General features: G+C 43.4%; 1 protein-coding gene across 1 annotated transcript; it reads right to left on the reverse strand.

Annotated features, from left to right (window-relative positions):
• Nucleotides 1-12,559: 12,559 nt before the first annotated feature.
• LOC126273042 (trypsin alpha-like) lies at nucleotides 12,560-19,572 on the reverse strand. The gene is made up of 2 exons (XM_049976437.1): nucleotides 19,084-19,572; nucleotides 12,560-13,112 (listed from the first exon to the last, which is right to left on the reverse strand). Exons 1-2 carry the CDS (start codon nucleotides 19,447-19,449, stop codon nucleotides 12,720-12,722), a joined length of 759 nt encoding a protein of 252 aa, XP_049832394.1. The 5' UTR covers nucleotides 19,450-19,572; the 3' UTR covers nucleotides 12,560-12,719.
• Nucleotides 19,573-23,433: the final 3,861 nt, after the last annotated feature.

A 23,433-nucleotide genomic window follows, 5' to 3' on the forward strand; every position in this document is an offset into this window, starting at 1 on the left:
CAGATAAAACGCTCATTACCTTCAACTAGAATTGTACATAGCGTGAAATCATTATCAGAAGAGCAGCAAAATCTACTATCTCCAGGATAAAGGAAAACTTCGAAAAGATTATCTTTACAGGAACTCCGGCTACGCAACGTGTGAGAATACAGCAAGGAGTGTTAACACAAACTTTAAAGACAACTGTACAAAATTATTTTATATGCTTATAACATTAGCCTTGCATGTAAGTAACACTGTTTTAACCACAACCTAAATTGGCGCTTGAGCCGTACGTGGCTCATGTTCCCGCCATCGTGTATTTTTACACCCTGTTTTTAACGTACTTCTACCTCATTACGTTAATTTAAATTACTACGGTCACTGAGAATCTGTTTGGCCTGACCATGACCGACGCCAGCATCGTGTATCGATATGTACCCTCTCGCAGTATCTTCGCTCGACTGCTACTACTTCCCAGTCGTTGTCTGTCGTAAGGCCTTTGGGGTTGCGAGTTCGGGCCCCAAGTCAGTTGCAACGCGTCTCGAGCGCATTCCGGACACGCCATTCGGGGAGCTGCAATACGGCACTTGTGCAGTCGGGTTGGAGCAGTGAGGTCTGCGTCGACATAGCTCGCCCGAGCATTGCCCCCACGCATTACTTGAACCGGGCCACGGTCTTGGTGGATCGTCGGTCGGTCGTCCTGTCGGACGACGCGGTTTGCCTCGCGATCGTTCATGAGTCGGCTGTGTGTGTGTGTGTGTGTGTGTGTGTGTGTGTGTGTGTGTGTGTGTGCGCGCGCATCGACTTCTGGTTCGTATTCGTGCATGCTTAGTAACTGCTGCGTATGGTTCAGGTCTTCGTACAAGTGTTGTCAGGTTGTGTGTGTAGTTGGTGTTATTTCTTTTGACAAGTTATTTTAAATGTTGTCCGTGTACTGCTTCTGAGAGGTCGGTCGTCTCATCGGGCGACGTGAAACTGGTCCTCTGAGCGCTTCTGGGCTCCTTCATTTACCATCATGTGGAACTTGGGTCTCTCCTTTCCTATTGGAGCGATGTCGTGTATCCAGTACGCGTGTATCCTCTGCATGGTTGGGTCCGAGCCAGTATTTCTACTGTAGTGTGTCTGGAAGTGAGTAGGAGACGCACGAGCAGTGCAATCGCGACGGAGCAGTAGTCGCGGACGGAGCAGGAGACAGTCGGTCGGCAGCTGCGGACCAGGGATGTTATCTCCGCGCGGTGCAGTCGGCTGGGTCCGCTGGCGGACCCTGCCCAGTATCTGAGCGTATGTGGAGCTGTCTGATTGCTCCGACCCAGAACGTCGTGGTTGAGTAGTGGTTTCAAATACCCAAGCCATGTCCATTCATGTTGTGTGGTTCGTTTCGGTGGTTGCTGCTGGGCAAGCAACACTGAGTGTTTTTTATTGCTGAAATTTAGCAGCCTTGCGGTGGAGTTAACTGTATTGGCTAGTGCATCTGCGGAATTTTCTGCCTTGTGGCCGTTAGTGTTCTGGTTATCTGCCCTGGCCACTAATGTAATTTCAGGCACTGTCCTTTCTTCACCTGTTGTCGCTATCCTACACGGTGTGTACTTTTGACGGCTTAATACATATACATATTTTATTGTGCATTATCACGCCCATAACATTTTGTGTTTGAATTCTCATGTACCAATAGATAACAAGCAAGTTGTTTGTCGGTCGTTCCGTGGCTGTCCCTTGATTGGGTTCCGATGGGTCAAGTGTAGTTGGGCTCACCAACTGTCTCACCTAAGTGAACGAGGGCAGACCGACCCCTTGGCGGCTTCTGAGTGCTGTTGTCTTTACTGTCTTTCTCACCAGTGTTTAATTGTCTGTTTATATCTATCATAGCCATTGATAAAAAATTCTTGGTTTTACAGTGTTTTACGTAAGTAAGCTTGAATTCCGGCAAGTGGATGCTTGCTGAAAGGTTATTGCCCTTCTGTTGTCTTTCATTTAGTCCAGTTTCAGTTATTAAAACTTAGGCTTATGGTTGTACTTTTTTAAAATGTTGGAAAACTGGTTGTGAGCCTTCAGCCTTGGGACCATATTTTTAAAATTATCTTTGAAACTTAAACATTGCGGCCCCTGCCTTTGAAAGATTATGGTAATTTTTTTAAAACCTTGAAAATTTTATTGTGGTCCTTCCGCCGTTTGTATTGCATCTTGTTTGTGTTTGTGTATCCACTTTTGCCTTGAGGCTTTCAGCCTAGCTGTAATATATGTATTTCAATTGTTTTATTGGATATTTTAACGCACTTTTGTGGTGTTGATTTTTAAGATTTCTTGTTTGGTGGCCTTCAGCCGTGAAAGAGATGCAATTTCAAACTCGTTGTTGTAAAAGTGTGTGTGCCACTTTGGTTGTAAATGTGTTATTAAACTACTAAAAATTACAATTTCAAGGTGAAAATCATAATTATCTGTTCTGCCCGGCAGGTTTAGCAGGCGTCCCAGCGCTCAAGACATGGCAAGTTTTTTCTTCATTAAGCGTGTATTTTCAATCATTTGTTTTAAATTGGCATATTTTTGATTGCTTCGAGACATTGCTTTTCTACGTGAAACACTCTCTGTTTATTACTTACCTATTTTAATAGAATGGTGCGGCAAGTAGTTAGCAGAGGACTAGCGAAAGGAAAGCATGAATGTATGCTGCACATTCTCTGAATATGGTTATCATTGCAAGTACTGTTTCAATTTTGGGAACCAATATTTCATATTCCTTGTCAATAGCGTTTCCTCGGCACTGCGTATCGAAGAGTGAATGTTGATATTTTGAAGTCGGTAGTTAATGAAGACGACCTTTGACGTGGCAAGGTTCCGGAAAAAAATATAAAATTGAGGATAGGCATAGTGAGAGTACTGAGTTATGTAGTGAGGGAGCAACTGTATAAAAAGCTGAAGGATGATAAAAATCGCAGGGAGACACAGCTGTTACAAGAAACGAAAACAAAATTTTGAGAGAGGCGATGAGCTTTGCCTGATGGTATCAGCAATTTCAGGGAACAGTTTATTCACGAATTTCTGGGAAGAAGCTGACGGAAGCAGGAACACCAGCCAGAGAATGAGCTGGTTTAGTGAGGCCAGACGCAGAAGAGGAAATAATGTGTGACATCGATGAGGAAATCATGGATAGAGCAGACGAGTTTGACTAGGCTTCATATCAAGTTAATGAAGCGCTACATCAGGAGACTGATTCATCTCCATGAGAAACAGTTGTGCTGCAATGCGAAGTTGTAGGTGGACATAACGGCAACTGTAATTATGTCGGAACATACGACACTCTCCCTGATGAGGTATCGCGCTACATCCATAGCCTTGCTGTAGTGTGCATCATCTCTTGCACGCTAGTCACTGATGTAGTGAGGTACCTCATCAGGGAGAGTGCCGAAGGCTTCTACAAAATTACGGCATATATCGAGTGACGTAGTAACAGACTATCAATTCCTTCTTGTTTTCACATCGTTAAATGACACATAGAATACAAGAAGCACGAAGACGAGAAAAAGGTGAGAGTTACAGCGAAGCACTCATTCCAAAGAAACACAGTGTTAAGATTTAAACTGGCATGTATCAGAAGACATGGAGTGTTGAGGTACAAGGAGGAGCGACATGGCGCCTTGTATAAGTCCAGATGCAGAAAACGTCAATAACGCAATGAGCTGTCTCCATGACCGATCACTGGCTAATGAAATGTTTCAATGACCAAACTGAAAATGGACTATATAGGTGTGACATCATAAAGTTTGTATTAGCCTTGTGTTAAGTGGAAGTACAGAGAACGTAGAACAATCCCACAGAAACTGTATTGTGACGTAAAATTGTTGGTAGGATTTCAAATTAAGGCTCAGACTCAATGAGCTCACAGGAATATCTTTAAGAAACCATGTTTGAGCAGACAGGTCAGCAGTAGGTATATTTGAGGTGAGCTACGGTTGTGGGAATTACTTTTGAGCTACGTGCTGTGATTGGCAGTGTCGATGTTTGAAAATTAAATGCTATGTAATAAATTAAGATCCTGTGAGAAATGTGATAGAGTTGCGATGGTAGTATTAGAGTACATGCGATACGGTTCAGGAATGAGAAAGAGAATATAATACGAGATTTCACAGTAGTAACCTGGCTCGACCATAAGGTCTTCAAGTAGTTACATTCTTGGTAATGTGTTGGCGGTGATAGAGTAAGTAATACAGGAGGAACGTAGCTTTGGAAGAGACGTGTCATCGTTTCGTTCGTTAAGTAATGGAAGTACATGACGTACTGAAGTGTAGTCGTTGAGGTACACGAATTTTGGATGGAAAGAAGTTATAGAGTACATGAGTGTATGGTGTCTTTTCTTTCGGAATATCAAGCTGCAACGTACATTAATTACGTAAATTGAAGGTGGTGGGTGAGAGAGGAATGGACACGGACTATTGACGTCAAGTGAATCGTGAGTTTACGGGGGATCGAGGAAGACGAGCGAAAATTCGGGATTCTAGCCCGAGGTCTCCTGTTTACTAGCCAGTTGCATTAACCACTGTGCTAACCGGACACAGTGTTTATCGCAACTGTGCGGGTCCTATTGACGCGCCTCCGGGGCCCACATTCCCGCCTAGCGCCACCTAACCGCGGTCGCCGTCCTAGTCCTCCATGTCCGCTACTTTCAGATTCCCGAAGGTGGTCGGTCGTCATTCACACTGAAGGTAATGGACTCATTGCCCGTCGCGGTGAATTATTATGTCAATGCATGGCGTCTGTTCTTTCACCTACGTAAAGCAAGGCCCTCTGGAATACTGGCATAATTTCTTCTAAGTGAAACCTGTGATTAATTAAGAGGTTAACCTCTGAGTTTCAATGGGAGCAAATGTTCCACGTATTCTAGAGAGATTTGCTTTTAATAGTTGCGAAACTTACTACTTTTAGAGCAGGGGCTACATATCAGTTTTAAAATGCAGGAGGTTAGTTGCAATAAGTAGACATAAAGAAGAAGCTGTAGATGAGAAAACGTACAAGGAGAACTCGTAAGAATGAACGAGATTTCTAGGTCGCATTCGCCGACCCTCGGACGACGAGAGTTCACCGAACTAAGTCTTCTTACTAGGTGTGCCGCTCCTGCATTCTATCTACCACAGTAAATTGATTGTCTCTACGTTTAGAAAGATAGCTTGATAGCGAACCGGTAACTTTGCAGTGTACCTCTGCCGTGACAACTCTCAGGGGCTTCACCAATCATTAAAACGACGCAAAGCGTCGCAAGGAATCTTCAGCAGACATTTCGCCTGTAACAAAACTTTTTCCCATGGGGTCAGCTATCGTCCTTGGGAGATTAGTACAAAGTCTTTGAAACACCCTTTATAGAGAGGCTTAAGAGGGAAATGAAATTGAAGACAGTATCATGGAAAGGGAGGAGGAAGAAAAAGCAGTTAAGATGGAAGATATGATATTACGAGAAGTATTAGAAAGAGCACTTAAGGATTTGAGTCTAACAAGGCCAATGGAGAATGAGATTGTCACTATGCAGCGGAGTGTGGGCTGATATCAAACTTCCTGGCAGATTAAATCGGTGTGCCGGACCGAGACTCGAACTCAGGACCTTTGCCTTTCACGGGCAAGTGCTCTACGATCTCAGCTACCCAAGCACGACAAACGCCCCGTCCTCACAGCAGTACTTTGACAGTATCTCGTCTGCTACCTTCCAAACTTTACAGAAGCTCTTCTGCCAACCTTGCAGAACTAGCACTCCTGAAAGAAAGGATATTGCGGAGACATGGCTTAGTCACAGCCTGGGGAGATTATCTGAATCAGTTCTTTTATTGTTATCGTAAGTCCGTAGAATCTTTCGACTCTCTGTAGCAGGACATTAAAACTGACTTGGAAAAGAAAGAAACTAAGTTACGTGATCATGTTGGCACAGCGGAAACCTCGTAGTAACCCTGAGATAAGTTGTCGTTCTTATGTAGAGGCTGAAGTTTACTAACATAATCATACTGTCGCCCTACTCTAGGTTGCACTTATCAAATTAATGCTAAATCTGCCTTCTATTGCATAAGAGCGACGACAGCATGCAATAAAGGTCAAATTGGCGTTAAGAGACCAAAGGGCTAGTGAATGCGAATGATCAGCATTTCAACGCAACCACTTAAACGCGTGTGTTACGTATACGAGGAAAAATTATGCAGCGTTATCTTCCTTTAGAAATCACAGGTCAGTGTTGCTTGTTTGTGAGATGATCCAGTTACGTCTACTGTGAGAAGGAGAAAAGTCTACCAGAACTTGACGAATTCGACCGAATCAGGATCGTCGACTCGTTGTTATGAGATTCTTGTGCTGGGAGGGATCGGTATCCGACGAATGGTATGTGAATATGATAACAATGGATATAGGGGGGCCATATTCAAAGCAATAAAAAATCTCCAGGACCCCACATGACAAGCGCCTGATAGTTTAAAGAATGCTGAGCAGTGCAGGGTCGAACATCAGCATCAAGTACCTAGTGGAAGGAAGAGCGTTGTTTTGCGGCAAGGCAACTATTTTAATGGGCTTACTTATTTATTGAGTATTACGAGAAACAGGGTGAAATGTGAGTACGTAAATTTTCGTAGGAATTTTTCTTGTTTTGGATGTAAGGAGTAGTGTTCGTAAGGTTAGAATTGCTTAGACGTGCGCCTAAAACCTCGACAGAGGTACTGCGTTGCACTGAATGAGTTAGAGATAATCTTTCCTCTGTGAATATGTGCGCCAGATTTATCTGTGGTTTGCTGTTAGAGGTTAACAACCGAGTATTGGATAGTAACAGAAAGCTGCAAACAATGCGAGATTTTTGGGATTTATGGTAAGGAATGAAAGACTTATTGTGGAAGGAAAAGCAATTGATTTTTACATTGGTATGATTATAATCTTTGTAAGGAATGGGTTATAGGTAACGATTACGTTTATTCTATCTGCGGTATCGACTTAATAATGGAGCATTCTTGGTTCGTCAGACCACTAGATCTGAAATCTTCTTACTTTAATTTTTACATTAGGATTTACCGATCATTTTGAGAGAAATGGATGCGTCAAACATTATGGGATGGCTATTGAGTTTATTTAACCCAGAGTCATTGTCCACGTCCCAAGGGTCAACAAGTGACTAGCGTCAACAGTGACAGCAATATCTGTAAAAAACGCGTTGCACCTTTGCGTTGTCTCATTAATTAGATTTTACAACTGTACTATCAAGAGGAGCTATAACTACGAATGCAGTTTACACTGCAATCTCCAGTGCAACCCAGGTAAACAAAATAGCATACAATACAGATACTTTCTTTAACGAAATTTCATAGGGAGCAACATTAGTTTCCAAGTAGTCAGTTTTTCACACAATAAGTTACAGACAGCTCATGACTTACTTAGAATTCCAATTTCTCTGTGCATTCTCGAAGCTCAATTTTCACGCCATTAGCTAACGTTATGGGAGCTGAACGGCCTAGTATACTCACCATTTAAAACAGGAGGCACAAGACAATTTGGTATTAAAAACACAATCAATAGTAGAGATTCACTTCTATAAAATAAATTTAAACAGATAACTTTCAAGGATATCAGATATCTACAATCACTGAAATAAATCAGTAGCAACGTTCGAAAATTGGTGCCAGACCTGGATTCGAAACCGATGGTCCTATTCTCTGTAATGGTTGCCACAAACGCCTCGTCAATCCGGACACGATGCTCGACTGACCCATGTTCTCAAATAACACCCCCTTCCACTACCATTACGCCACTGCTGGAAGCGTTCGCCAATTGCCACAGGGGTTTGGACGAGAGGACCATTGGACGATACACAAGAGGTGTCTGTTCTGACTGGCATTTCCGACAGAATAGACCCCACATTTCAGTACTGTTTGTTAATGTGTAGTCTCTTAAGTGTAATTTAAACTCACGCTAAATTGCTCTGCACTCAGCATTATTATTATTATTATTATTATTGTTATCATTATTATATACTGAAGCACCAAAGAGACTGGTGTAGGCATGTTACGACCAAAAGTGTCTGGGACAGTTGTTAGATCTTTTTCTGCTCCTATAGTGGCAGGTTATCAAGATTTAAGTGTGGTTGAATATCAGGAATCCGACCGGAAAAACGTCCTGCAAGAACGGTTCCAACGACGACTGAAGAGAATTGTTCAACGTGACAGATTTGACACCCTTCCGCAAATTGCTGCAGATATCAGTGCTGGGCCATCAACAAGTGTCAGCGTGCGAACCATTCGATGAAACACCGTCGGTATGGCCTTTCGGAGCAGGAAGTCCACCTGTGTGCACGACACAAAGCTTTATGCCTCGCCTGGCTCGTCAACACCGAAATTGGACTGTTGATGACAGGAAACATGTTGTCTCGTCGGACGAGTCTCTTTTCAAGTTGTATCGAGTGGGTGGACGTGTACAGGTATGGAGACTACCTCATAACTCCCTGGATTCTACATGTCAGCAGGGGACAGTTAAAGCTGTGGGAGGCTCTGTAATTGTGTGAGGCGTGTGCAGATGGAGTGATATGGGACCCCTGATACGTCTAGACACGACTCTGAAATTTGACACTTACGTAAGCATCCTCTGCATACATTCATGTCCATTGTGCATTCTGACGGGCGGGCAATACCAGTAGGACAATGCGACACTACAAACGTCCAGAACTGCTGCAGTGTGGCTCCAGAAACACGCTTCTGAGTTTAAACATTTCGGATGGCCACCAGACTCCCCAGACATGAACATTATTGAGCATATGTGAGATGCCTTGCAACGTGCTGTTCGAAAAAGATCTCCACGCCCTCGCACTCTTCCTGATACACGGACAGCCCGGACGGATTCATGGCTTCAAATCACTGCAACACTACCTCAGACATTAGTCGAGTCCGTGCCACGTCGTGTTGTGGCCATTCTGCGTGCTTGCGAGGGGCCTACACGATGCTACGGTCGCAGGTTTGAATCCTGCCTCGGGCATGGATGTGTGTGATGTTCTTAGGTTAGTTAGGTTTAACTAGTTCTAAGTTCTAGGGGACTGATGACCACAGCAGTTGAGTCCCATAGTGCTCAGAGCCATTTGAACCATTTTGAAGCCCTACACGATATTGGACAGGTGTGACAGTTTCTTTGCCTCTTCAGTGTATTATTACCATTATCATTATTTTACCCCTACTTCGCCTTCCACACAGACTCTAAAATGTCACCTGGAGCGCCATAGACTGCCAACAAGGCAACCATTGATTCAGCTTGCATTGACTCGGCCGCAGAGAGTGAGGCGCACAGCAACTGGTGCCCCCAATGACAACGCTGAACAGAGAAGAGGAATTATGTCTACCTTTTAATGCGTTCCAGTGTTGCAAACAGCATCACTATGAACAAAATGTGTAAGGCCTGAGGAAAGTGAAGATTTTCACACTGCATTCGCTGTAATCAGTGCATTTACTGTAGTCAGTGCATTCACAGTAGTCATTTACGTTTTTTCTATTAGGTACACAATACGATCACATCTGGCTGACATAAACGGTAGTTGGGACAGTAGGATTTAAACCAATTACCTGTTGAGGTCAACAGTTGTTCCCTGATCGTAGAGGTCACGATGACGTCACCTAAGACAACTTAGCATCTGTAGTTGCTCAAGCCGTAAAAGAAGAAAAACCTCTGTTTGATGTCTTGTCGACATCGAGGTCTCTAGAGATGGAACGCAGGCTCGGATTTAGTCTAGCATGGGACATGAAATCGGCAGCGACCTTTGAGACGAACCGTCCCTACATTAGACTGGTAAGCCTTGTTGTTCGTGCAGTCCTGACCTGGTGGTGTTCGACTGTTACCATTGCCAGCACGTTCCCTCCATGACTGACCACACCTGGTCGTGAGATGCTAAGAGTCTGGTACACCACAGCTGGCACGCCATTACGACAATGAGCTCCAGCACAGAACTGATGCAGCTTGGAATGATTTAACCACATCAATCATTGAAGTACGTAACGACTCGGTGCAAGATAGGGGTTACAGCAGTAACTGCTGCCAGAGATGGCAACCCACTGTACTACCTTTCGCATTCTGTACATCCTGAAGACTTGAAAAATTGTAAACTTATATTCTTCCCACAATTCTGTATGCTGCCATGAAGCATAATTTTTGCTATCATCTGAGGAGCTGCAGTTGTCATGGACATTAACATGGTTGCTTTTCACCATAATTTATAGTTAAATTCATCGTGTATGTGCGTGTCACCGGTGTAATTGCTTTCGCTTTCGTTGACGGTGACACCATCCACTGTTATCTGAAATTTCAGTGTAATATTATCATCCAGCAGACTTTTTGTCAGCTATCTTGATAGTATATTCTCTTCTAGATAGCGATAAGAAGACTTTACGATGAATTGAAAACACCAAATACCAGATAACTGTTTGGTTTCGTAGCACTCTATAACATAAAATATAATTAAATGACACTACATTAATGCTTTTGTAATATTCGTCCTGTCACAACTGTTGACCTTGGAAAAAATCCTTGTATTAATATCCTGGTTGCAGTGTTTAGTAGATTAGATTCCTTGTAGTCTCATCATTTATTTTTCGTGATTAATACGAGGAGTAACTGGTGTAGGTGCAGAAATTTTTATTCTCAGAACATATCATCAATATTCACATTATTTACAGACAGATAATTATAGCTCTTACAAATGGTATCATTTTATGTTGGGTAGCATTCCAAGGCCCTGGGCCAAAAGCCAGCAATTAATGGCTATTTTCCCCTCAGATGGTGACGTATGGATACGAGGATGCAAAATGGTTAACCTATACTGACAGACATAGTTCACTTAGTGGTGCTCCTATGTCCATGCAGAAAACTTCAGGCCATAAAATTTGTGACATGCCTGTGGGAAGAATGCAAGGATCAGAGTGTTTAGCCTACACTGAAAGGCGTAGCTCACTTAGCGGTGCCGCTATGTCCATGCAGAAAATACTAGGTCATAAAATTTCTGACATGTCTATGGGAAGAAGTTCCACATAGAGACACAACAAACTACACAGTTATGTATGTAAATACTAAGGGACCACATGTAACGATATGTGAAATCCCTGTTACATACTGTATGGACTGTATGCTGCAGCAAATGTCACATTACGTCAAAATGGTTAGCCTATACTGACAGGCATGGATCACAAATGTCTCTCTACGTCATCTCCTCTTATATTAAAAACTGTATATCGACATCTATTTAAAAAAAATCACACCAGTAAGTACGTGGGCAGGCAGACGTTCAGTTATGGTCAACACAAGAAATGCATTTCTATGTGACAATGAAACTAGATTATCATTTTAAGTTTATTTATTGTTACCAAGACTGAGAAATATAGATTTATCGAATGTGTCGTTGATCGTTTCTCATTCCACATTCTCCCAAGGATGTCAGTGAGCTGGAATGCATGCCATCAGTTTCGAAATGTTACACATACCATAGGATCTTAGGAGTATGTCTACTAGTGTTCTGTTGTAGCAAAGTATAACCTGACAAATGCATGTAGAAAGAATGAGACGTTTGTTCATGACATCTATTTGATGACAAAGTACTGAGCTTGATCAGATTGTATGTAAGTGCTAATAAATGGTTCACTGGCAAAATGACGGGTAACTGTGAGTGAGCATATAATATTAAGACCAATTTCGTAAGAACTGTATTTAGTTATTAATAATATAGCATAAAAACATATCCTATAAGCAATTAATCTAGCTGTCAGTCACGACACTCTGAACGCCAAAGCGAATTGTAAAGCAATAAATTAAATGGGATTGAACGATCGTAGACATGTGATTTACATATAAAAAGTAAACTTATGTACATTATGGAGATAGTGTAGGTTTCAAAATACTATATATATCTCAGATATAAGAGCATTTGTCACAATTAATACGTACAACACATAATGGACAATCTGTGAAACCCTCTGAAACAACACCTTTCCAGTGACCAGCAAAACAGAGCTGTAATCTATGTGTAACTTTCATACCTACCAGTACATTACAAGCGAAGAAAATGAAATGGATATTATAAAGATAAAGGGCATATTTGTAATGAATCAGATGGAAATGCTATATTGAAACTGCTGTTGGAGCTTAGAAACTTCGAGTTATAATGAGTCATTTTAATGATGGAAGGGCACTTAGTAGGGCATCATACGAGGTACGGTGTCTTCAGTATGGCAAAACTGATTGCCTGGCTGAATAAAGCTGCCATTGGGTGAGCATCGTGCTTACACATCCATCGAAGACGTTTTTACAGGTACCCATCACGTATTTACCATCTACTCTAACAGAAGACATGCATAGCATCTGCGAAGTTAACGATATATGTTATGCGCTTTTCAAACTGCAGTAATATAACGAAAACGGTTGTTCGGCTATGTACGTCCAGTTGCTTCCTCGAAATCCAGTGTCAGAAAGTTATGTACCGTTTTTCACATATCTTGGAAGTTATAACAATAATACAACGTTGACGAATCACATTTTACCACAGCAATTCGCCTGCCACAGACTCCCAGAAAACAATGAGCGAAAAGGAAATGTACGCCAATTAAGAAATAACATCCTTTATTTGATGATAATAACGCATGGCATACACCATAATGCTAAACTTGGCAGAAGACTGAAATTTAAGAAGCTCTGAGTGTGCATGAAAACTGATTAGGTTGCAAGTCGTTTTACATGGATGCAGAGGCAATGAGAGAACATGATCAGATTCCTGTGGCACCCGCGATCCAGGAACGGAGGTTGCCGACGTTAGCGTAGACGGCGCCATCGGTCTCGCATTGTTCCCTTCCCCATGAGACGATGCCGACCTGAGTGCTGCCACTGACGAGCGGACCGCCGGAGTCTCCGTAGCAGGTGCTCTTGCCGGCCTCACCGGCGCAGATCATGCGGTCGGTGACGCCAAACCTGGCCACGCAGCTGGCGCGGTCGATGACGGTGATGTCCACCTTCATCAGATTGAACGGTGCCAACTGGCCCGAGGTGGCTGTGGCACCCCAGCCGCTGATGGTGACTGCGAGGCCTCCAGGTGGGTCGTAGCCGTCGGCAGGGAGACCCACAACCTGGATGTTGCCACCGATTGGGAGAGGACCGGCCACCTGCAGCGCACCAAGCACTTAGTTAGTTTCTGATAATGTGCGTAGAGAACATCGGGTGACACAATGAGTCAGTTAACAAATCAATTTCTTGACCCACACAGAAACACTCATCAAAAGAGGTAGGTAAATGCCGATGCTGAATCACGAAATTTGCCAAGAAACAAGGTTTCGCTGTACAACAAAATAAAAAACAAGAAAAAAGATAATTGGTAGTTATATCCGTGGAGAGAAAAAAAAGTTTTAGTCATTTCTTATCTGCCTTTGTTCGTCATTCTGTTAAGACATCATTTCACCTGTAAACGGTAATGTACTAAGTTGAAATTTATGTCAGATATTGATGTCTATAGTCCCTTGACGGTGCAATAAATGTAAACTTATAAGTCAATACAGCTAAAAGCTAGTGCCATTTACGTCACATAATTTGACACTCTCAAGCTCACTCATGAAATCCTACACGGTAGTTCCCGTTGGCGTAGAATTATGAAATTTTGCGAGAAACAATGTCTCAACGTACAAGTAAGGCGAAATACCCCAGAACTTTGAATTTGTATTTACAAGAGATGAATCAGTACTTCTGCATTCCTTGTCTAAAAAAATTAAATGAATAAAAAACACAACCACTCTGAGTACTGTGACAATAAACTGCTGACGTCATCAGCTCCCTAGAACTTAGGACTACTTAAACCTAACTAACCTAAGGACATGACATCACACACATCCATGCCCGAGGCAGGATTCCAACCTACCGTATTGGGTGCGGGATTCTAGACTGTAATGCCTAGAACCGCTGGGTCACTTCGGCCGGCTTTATCTCTTCAATCGAGGCAGTTGTGTCCACAGATGAACACACCTACAGTATAGTGTGACCATATCTCTTAGAAACTGCAACTTTCTCTGTGCAATTATAAAAATTGAATGTAGTATCAGCAAGTCCTGACTGGACTGCTTAGACCAGAGACAAATGTAGATTACTGCTGAGATGAAGCTGTGTAGCAGGAGGTCGAAGTGACCCTTAGGGAATAGGGGATGGATTTTGGGGAGGAATACTCAACCACGATTATTTTAAGTAGGAAATAGATGCAGAAAACGATGCGGCTCCGAGTTGAAATAGTACCTTTGTAGAGCTCGAATATGACTCTATGAGGAAGAGACAGAAGGCAGACTGTGGCCTAAATTTTCGTAGTCTTCTGTAAATCTTCATATCTCCCTTGAAATCAAGACAATGTGGAAAGAGCAGAAGCAGCGAAGAGCGTCTGCTCCTACCGCCTCCCTCACCCCCCCCCCCCCCGCCCCCCCTCACCCCACCACACTCACACACGTATGCCACCCGCACGCCTTTGCGGAAACCCGTGGCTGTGTAACATAATCATCCTGGTTCCTTTCATAACCTCATGATGAAGTGATTAGCGGGGTCCGCAATTTGGGTCAAAAAATAAATATTATGCAATAAAACTGAGATAAAGTTATACCGAAGTGAAAAAAGTCACGGGATGCATCACAATATCGTGTTGGACCTCCTTTTGCCTCGACAAGGGCGGCAGCTTCACGTGGCACAGACTCAGCAAGTCGTTGCAAGCCTCTTGCAGAAATATTGAATCTATCTGCATTTAAAGCCGTCCATAATAACGAGCTGCTTGTTGCCCACGTTGTGCACGAACTGAACCCTCAATTGTGTCCCGTAAATTTTCCACGTAATAGTCATGGGGGACTGGAACGTAATTGTAGGAAGGAGTAGAAGAAGAGCTTACGGAAGAGTAGAGCCTTGGTGGTACCAAGGAGAGACGACAAATAATACCTCAGTTCTACAATTAATTTCAGCTTTGAATAGCGAACTCACTGTTGAAGAAACACAAGAGAAGGGGGTGTACTTGAAACAGGCGAGGAGATTCGTGGAAATTTCAGTAATATTACATCATGGTTAGGCAGAGATTGCGAAATGAGATATTGGACTTTAGGGCGTAACCAGGAGCAGATATTCTCTCAGTTCAATATTTAGTAGTGAAGAAGAGTAGACTGAAGTGTAAAAGACTGGTGAGAAATAGTCAGTGAGCAAAAATGTGGGATACACTAGTACTGAGGAATGAACAGATACGTTTGAAGTTCTCTGAGACCGTAGATACCGCGATAAGAAATAGGTCACTAGGCAATTCAGGGGAAGAGGAATGTACATCGATAAATTACAGAAGTTGGAAAGAGAAAATAGGTACAAGGATAGTAACTGTGAAGAAAATCTGGGAGACAGAAGAAATACTTCAGCTTATCGATAAAAGAAGGAAGTGCCAAAATGTTCAAGAAAATTAAGGAATACCGAAATACAAGTCTCTTGGGAAGTCCAGGGAAACTAAAGCGAAATGGCTCCAAGGGAAATGAGAAAATATCTAAAATGAAATAGCATACAGGAAAATCTAAACAACCTCTGGCCAAATTAAAAGCAAGGGATGTAAAATTAAGAGTGCAATGGTTATTCCACTGTTAAATGTAGAGGAGAGAGCGGCCAGGTGGTATCTGAAGGCTTCTATGTCGTGGAAGACTTGTCTGTTGACGTGATAGAAGAAGAGACAACAGTAGATACGGAAGAGATGGGAGATCCAGTACTAGAATCATAATTTAATAGAGCTCTGGAAGAGATAAATGACATTATCTCAAAATTTTGTGGTCTTCGGGGAATGTGGCAACAAAACGAATATTCATGTCAGTGTGTAGAATTTATAACTCTGGCTGTATGCCATCTGACTTTCGGAACAAAACCACTATCCAAGCTATTCCGAAGATTGTAAGAGCCACGAAGTGCGAGAATTGGCGCACAATTAGCTTAACGGCTCATGCATCCAGAATTATGAGAGATTAATATACAGAAGAATGGAAAGAGTATGTAGGTGTGAGACGACGTTTAGTTTGTCTTTAGTAGAGATAAAGGCACGGGAGGAGCAATCCTGTCGTTTCAGTTGATAAGGGAAGCGAGATTAAAGAAAAATCAAGACACGTCCATAAAATTTTTCCACTGGAAAAAGCGTTAGACAATGTTGAATGGTGCAAGAAGTTCGAAATTCTGAGATAAATAGCGGTAAGTTGTAGGAAATAACAGATAGTACATAGCCTGTACAGGACTCAAGAGGGAATATTAAGAGGGGAAGACCAAGTAAAAAATGTTCGGATTAAAAAGTGTGTAACAGAGGGATGTACGTGTTTCACCCCTATTGTTTAATCTACATATCGAAGAAGCAACGACGGAAGTAAAAAAAAAAAAAGTTTCAAGAGTGCATTTAAAATTTAGGGAAAGGATATAAAGGATAACATTCAGTGATGACATTGCTATCATCAGTGAAAGTAAAGAAGAATTACATGATCTGCTGAATAGAATAAACTCTCTAATAAACACAGATTGAGAGTATATCGAAGAAAGACGAAAGTAATGAAAGTAGCAGAAATGAGACCATCGAAATACGTATCATGAGGAGTGGTTATCACGAAGTATATAAAGTTACAGAATTCTGCTTCCTAGGCAGTATAGTAACACATGACGGACGGAGCAAGGAGGGCGTAAAAAAGTGATTAGCACTGGTGAAAAGGGATTTCCTGGCCAAGAGATACCTAACTAGTGTCAAACATATCTGTAATATGAGGAAGATATATCTGAGGATGTACGTTTGGAGCACATGGAACGTGGGAGAACCGGAACAGATGAGAATCGAAGGATTTGGGATATTACGCTATAGAAGAATGTTTGATGTTGGGTGTGTTGACAGGTATGCAATGAGGATGTGCCCACAGAATCGACAAAGAAAGGGAGATATGGGAAATGAAAAGCACTGACAACAATAGATAGGCTAGTATGACATATGTTAAGACGACGAATAAGTTGGTGGTCTAACACAGGAATAGCTTCCCACATGCTAGGGGGAGCTGTAGAGGGCAAAACCAGTAGAAGAAGAGGAAGATTGGAAGACATCCAGTAACTGCAGACGTTGCCGGAGAGCTCTAATCTCTTTTTGTACATTTATCCTACTCACACGAGTTTGAAAACGGAACTTCGAACAGGCAGTATGAAATACTCAGTCTGCGCTTGAATATACCCTTGAGGACAGTGTGGATCAAACAAGCCACATTAGCTTACAGAAGAAACATATCGCTTGTTTCATATTCGTTAGAATGGCGTGTACCATTTCACAACAGATTTTTCCCATCCTGAATTTTAAGTAAACTCGTATAATGCTCCGCCATAATTACGATCTATACATGCTGGCTCTAGTAAAGTACCTTTCCGTTCGTAATGTATCAAGAAACTGCCCTCCCCGTTCGTTCCGGACAGTCTTCACAGCAGCCTCTTACAATTGTCGCCATCTCTTGGGCCCACAGATTCTCATGACATCTAGAATGGGCCGCCAAGTTCAGGTTATCATTGACTGAACTAAGTATTATCACACAGTTACATAATAAACTGACAAAATTTCGATCTAACCCTCTACAGGTCTTGATTTCTTCCAGACCAGGTATCGTTGAAAACTGTGTTATATGTATTTACTTTTTCTGTATTGGAGTACGTAGAATCGGATATGATTTTTTGAATACTAAAAGCTTTTCATTTCATTTGTGCCAGGATTTACCAAAGGATAACCTACACTGATGTGAAAACAGTCATGCGATCACTATATGCTCAAGTACAGATGACGGCAGTATTCCGTTTACAAGGTAAACAATGGCAGTGCATTGGCAGAGCTGCCGTTATGTACTCAGATAATTCATGTGAAAAGGTTTTCGACGAGGTCATGGCTGTGGGACCGCAAATAACAGATTCTGAACGTGGAATAGCAATTGCAGATAGAAGCAAGGAACTATTTCGAAAATCGTTAGGGAATTGTATATACCGAGTTCAACAGTGCCAAAAGGTGTGCTATGAATACCTCATTTCAGACATTACCTTTCATCACGGAGAGGGCAGTGTCCGACGGCCTTCACATAACAACCAAGAGCAGCGGCGTTTTTGTGGAGTTGTTACTGCCAATAGACCTACAGCACTGCTTTAAATGAGCGGAGAAATGAATATGGGACGTGCGACAAACGTATTAGTTAAGACAGTGCCGAGAAATTAGGGTATATTGGGCTATGGCAACAAACGAGGAACGCGAGTGCCTTTGCAAACAGCATGGTATCGCCTGCAGCGTCTGTACTGGGCTAGTGACCCAAGTCTCTGGGCCCTAGACCACTGGAAATTGATGGTCTGATTATCTGAGTCTCGAACTCAGTTGTTGAGAGATGATGGCAGAATTCGAGTGTGGCGCAGACCTCGCGAAACCATGGATCGAATATGTCAGCAAGCGACTGTACAAGCTGGTGGTGGATCCGTAATGTCGAGGGCTGTGTATACAGGGAACAGACTTGTTGGTCTCGTCCAACCGAACAGATCATCGACTGGAAATGATTATGTTCGGCTACTTGGAGCCATTCAAAGATGGACTTTTGATGAATGACAATGTGCTCCGTCAGTGGGGCACAACCGTTCGCGATTGGTTTGATGAATGTTTTGACCAATCGAGGGAATGACATGGCCTTCTAGATCGCCTGACGTGAATATCATCGAAAATTTATGGAACGTAATTGAGAGGTCATGTCATGCACTTTAACCTGAATGGGCAACACTTTCGCAATTACGGAGTGCTGTAGGGGCAGCTTGGCTCACTATTTCTGCAGGCGACTTCCAACAATTTTTTGAGTCTATACCATACGCAGCTGCTGCACTAGGCCGGGAAAAGGGTGGTTCGACACGATATTAGGAGTTGTCCGAAACTTTCTTCGCCACAGTGTAAATAACTGCGCTTTCCTTCAGAAATACTTGGTTTCTCATTTTTTTAATTAAATAATCGTACGTGTTATTATTCTGCGCTTCAGTCCCTCAGATCTCGTACTACATTCTGTGGGGCCGTGTCAATATACGAAATGTATCAGGTTGTCTTGGGTGTTAGTGGGCGCTCACCTGCAGCAGGGAGATGTCGTAGTCCACCGTGTTGGGATCGTAGTAGCCGTGCAGAACGCCGTACGCCACGGCGGACACGACGCCTCCACTCTCGCGGGTCGTGGTGCCGGCCCTCACACTGTAGGTGGCGATGTTGGCGCCGTAGAGGCAGTGGCCGGCTGTCAGCACCCAGTTGCTGCTGATGACGGAGGCCCCACAGGCGTGGTAGCCGTTAATCTGCATGGATACCATCCACGGGTAGCTGGATATGTCGGTGGTGGTGCCGCCGATTATCCGGCCGTTCCCTCTGGTCCTGACCCTGACCGGCCGGGGGGCGGCCAGGCCACAAGACACCAGACACAGGACCGCGAGGAGGAGGCGCAGCATTTTCACAGCTACTGCGGACCAGATTGGCAGCACCTTTATATTAACAGCTATGTTCAGTTAGATATCTTTGCCGTGGAGCACTCGATGATTAAACGACATTCCCAATTGCTCATGCATGTGAATAACCACTAAAGATTACAGACACAGGTGAAGATGTAGACGATAACGACGTAATCAGGTGACAGGGTACTTTTATAAACAAGCTATCTTCTCACCTGGTTTCACTTGTCAACAACCACTTCAGACTTCAGATCGGTCACATATGTAAAGGCTAATAGAGTAATCAGGTGACAGGGTACTAATTAGTCCACGTCTGACTAGTCCATTCTCCTTGCACATCTTTTTGATCAAACAAAATTTCATATATCATCGTTCTTCTTCTTCTTTTGCTAGCGCCATTGTCCCGCAGTTTGCGCAGGGTCGGCACAGTTATAATCGGATTTGGCATGGTTAGTTTGAAGGGGTGGCCAGATGCCCTTAATAACGACACCCCATACCCCCCGGGGAGCGAATCAATGTACCTCAGCTGTGTGTGTCTAAGATACATCATTAAATAGTGCAAACGTGTTTCAGATGTCAGCGAGTCGTGTAATTGAGGTGGGAAGTAGGACGAGCCCGATATTCAGCAATGCGGCCCTCGTCATTCATCCACCAGGTGTGTTCGACACAGGGCCGGCGCGCCTACCCAAGTCCAGGCAGCAGCGCGTTAGCGCTCTCGGCTAACCTAGCGGGCCAAAATTTCATGTATCATTACTCTACAAATATGTGTCCTCCCACCTCATCCCTGGAAGGGCATCAAATCGATATCGAAGACAGGATGGAATGTTTTGTTGGCCGGCTGATGTGGCCGAACGGGTCTAGGCGCTTCAGTCTGGAACTGGGCAACCGGTACGGTCGAAGGTTCGAATCCTGCCTTCGAAATGGATGTGTGTGATTTTCTTAGGTTAGTCAGGTTTTAGTAGTTCAAAGTTCTACGGGACTGATAACCACAGATGATAAGTCCCGTAGTGTGCAGATCCATTTCAACCATTTGTTTCTGTTTAAAAGTGTCTTGTACACTTGCAGCGCAAAAGGAAGAGTACAAGGCCTTCTAGAATCGATTGAGGGATAAATTAGTACAGTAAATCGAGAGAATTTATTGCCATTTACTCGAAGTGCATTAGAGAAAGTAGAAAGTCTGCACGACAATGGCTTTACTGTTTTTAGCACGCAACCACAGACTTGACTTCACAAGTGCCCAACATTTTCGTTACTTGGGAGTAAGAAGAAATAGGAAAGAGAAAGCTGACAGATTAGTATAATTGATGACCACGTTTCCATATGGCCCAGAAGGAGGGGGAAATACACTACTGGCCATTAATATTACTACACCACGAAGATAACATGTTACAGACGCGAAAATAACCGACAGGAAGAAGATGCTGTGATATGTAAATGATTAGCTTTTCAGACCATTTACACAAGGATGGCGCCGGTGGCGACGCCAAAGACGTAGTCACATGAGGAAAATTTCCGACCGGTTTCCCATACACAAACAGCACTTGACGGGCTTTGCCTGGTGAAACGTTGATGTGATGCCTTGTGTAAGGAGGAGAAATGCGTACCATCACATTTCCGACTTTGATAAAGGTCGGATTGTCGCCTATCGCGATTGCAGTTTATCGTATCACGACATTGCTGCTCGGGTAGCTTGACATCCAATGACTGGATTCGATGGATTCAGGAGGTTAATACGGAACGCCATGCTGGATCCCAACGGCTTCGTATGACTAGCAGTCGAGATGACAGGCATCTTATCCGCATGGCTGTAACGGATCGTGCAGCCGCGTCTCGATCCCTGTGTCAACAGATGGGGACAACAACCATCTGCACGAACAGTTCGACGACATTTGCAGCAGCATGGACTATCAGCTCTGATACCTTGGCTGCGGTTACCCATGACGCTGCATCACAGACAGGAACGCATGCGATGTTGTGCTCAAGGACGTACATGGGTACACGAATGGCAAAACGTTTCTGTTTAAAGTATCATAAGGGTCGCATCCGAGTTTGGTGACGTCGCGGTGAACGCATATTGGAAGCGTGTATTCGTCATCGCCATGCTGGCGTATCACCCGGCGTGATGGTAGGCGGTGCCATTGGTTACACGTCTCGGTCGCCTCTTGTTCGCACTGACGGTGCTTTGAACAGTGGAACTTACATTTCAGATGTGTTACGACCCGTGGCTCTGCCCTTCATTCGATCCCAGTGAAACCCTACATTTCAGCAGGGTAATGCACGACCGCATGTTGCAGGTCCAGTACAGGCCTTTCTGGATACAGAGAATGTTCGACTGCTGCCCTGGGCAGCACATTCTCCAGATCTCTAACCAGTTGAAAACGTCTGGTCAATGGTGGCCGAGCAACTGGCTCGTCACAATACGCCAGTCACTATCCCAAAATTTGTGATGTTGTTGATCTTTTATATTTTATGTCATCTGAGAAATTTAATACCAGGTTCCCCTTGTCTGAAAAGGCGACACTTGAGATTCGTCTTGTGCATTGTAAGGGCCAAAGGTGTGGAAAAGTGATTCCAATAAATACAATTATAGGGAATAGTAGTTGTCTATACTAAGATAGAGGTCCCCTTCCCACATAATTGAAAAATTTTACGGGCGTTGATGGCAGCTCTTCTTCTCACGTCTAAACCCTTTGAGTGTAACAGCACATTTCCTTACAGGTTGGGTTCAAACTGCATAATGCGCAGTAAGTGTGTTCGTGCACAAAATGCAAACATAGCATTCACTTATTACCAACCAGAGGATGTTTAAACCTGCTCCAAACAAATGATATGAAAAAAGTCTTTTCTATGGAACCATCGTCTCTATGTCATGTTTACACTTTTATTTTGATAATATTATGGATAATCAGACCCCTGTTAGTGGGCAGTTATATAGTGTAACTCAACTTTCGTCTTTACGACGGCGTGTCAGAATGTCTGTAGAGGAATGGCCACACATTCTTCCTCAAGAATGAAAATCAGATAAGATTGTCTTACAGGTTCAAATATGGCTCTGAGCACTATGCGACATAACATCTGAGGTCATCAGTCCCCTAGAACTTAGAACTACTTACACCTAACTAACCTAACGACATCACACATATCCATGCCCGAGGCACGATTTGAACCTGAGACCGTAGCGGTCGCGCGGGTCCAGACTGAGGCACCTAGAACCGCTCGGCCACCAGAGGCCGGCTTGTGTTACAGGATGTCAGGATCTAGAGTAAATTAAGCATCCTAAGTTACAGCGAAAGGAGATTTGCTGTGGTCCGGTCGTGACTCTGAGCAAGCCAGTCCATTTCACCTTTGTTGACAAACATTTGCCTCAAAGATGTTACTTTATGACAGAGTGCTTTGCGGTACTAATATAGTCATCGTCTCTAAACTCTTCCACTACAATGCGCAGTGCACAATGGTTTGAAGTGTGTCCATGACCTTAAACATTTAGCGTTCCCTTCAGCGCAAAAGGAAGCCATTCCCTAAACACAAAGAACACACCCGCGTAACAACGAAACATCGTCCCCAATTCGCCGTTAGCACTTGTCATGATGGCAGTTAACGTTCTGCAGGCATTGGGCAAACTCAAACGCGTCGTCATTTGCTGTCCAATAACGTCACTCTACACGCTACAGATATTTAGCTAATGACGAACTGCTCTATCGTTGTACTTCTTTCTGTTTAACTCCACAATCACTTTGTTTCTGTTAGCTGGACCGCTGGTACCATTTTAGATCTCACGACTGATTCCTTCGCTGATTTCATTCAATTTTTACAGTCATCCTCTGCAATGCTCGCAAGGTGTGTCCATCGCAACTGAAATGAAACGATGACATCGCATGGCATTGTTGGTCGGAAGACCCCATGCGGGGAAGTTACGCCACCGTATTTCAAGTCCTCTTTAGTTGACGCCACTTCGGTGACTTGCAAGTTAATGATGATGATGAA

Source organism: Schistocerca gregaria, chromosome 5 (genome assembly GCF_023897955.1).
Source record: "Schistocerca gregaria isolate iqSchGreg1 chromosome 5, iqSchGreg1.2, whole genome shotgun sequence".
Lineage (NCBI taxonomy): Eukaryota > Metazoa > Arthropoda > Insecta > Orthoptera > Acrididae > Schistocerca > Schistocerca gregaria.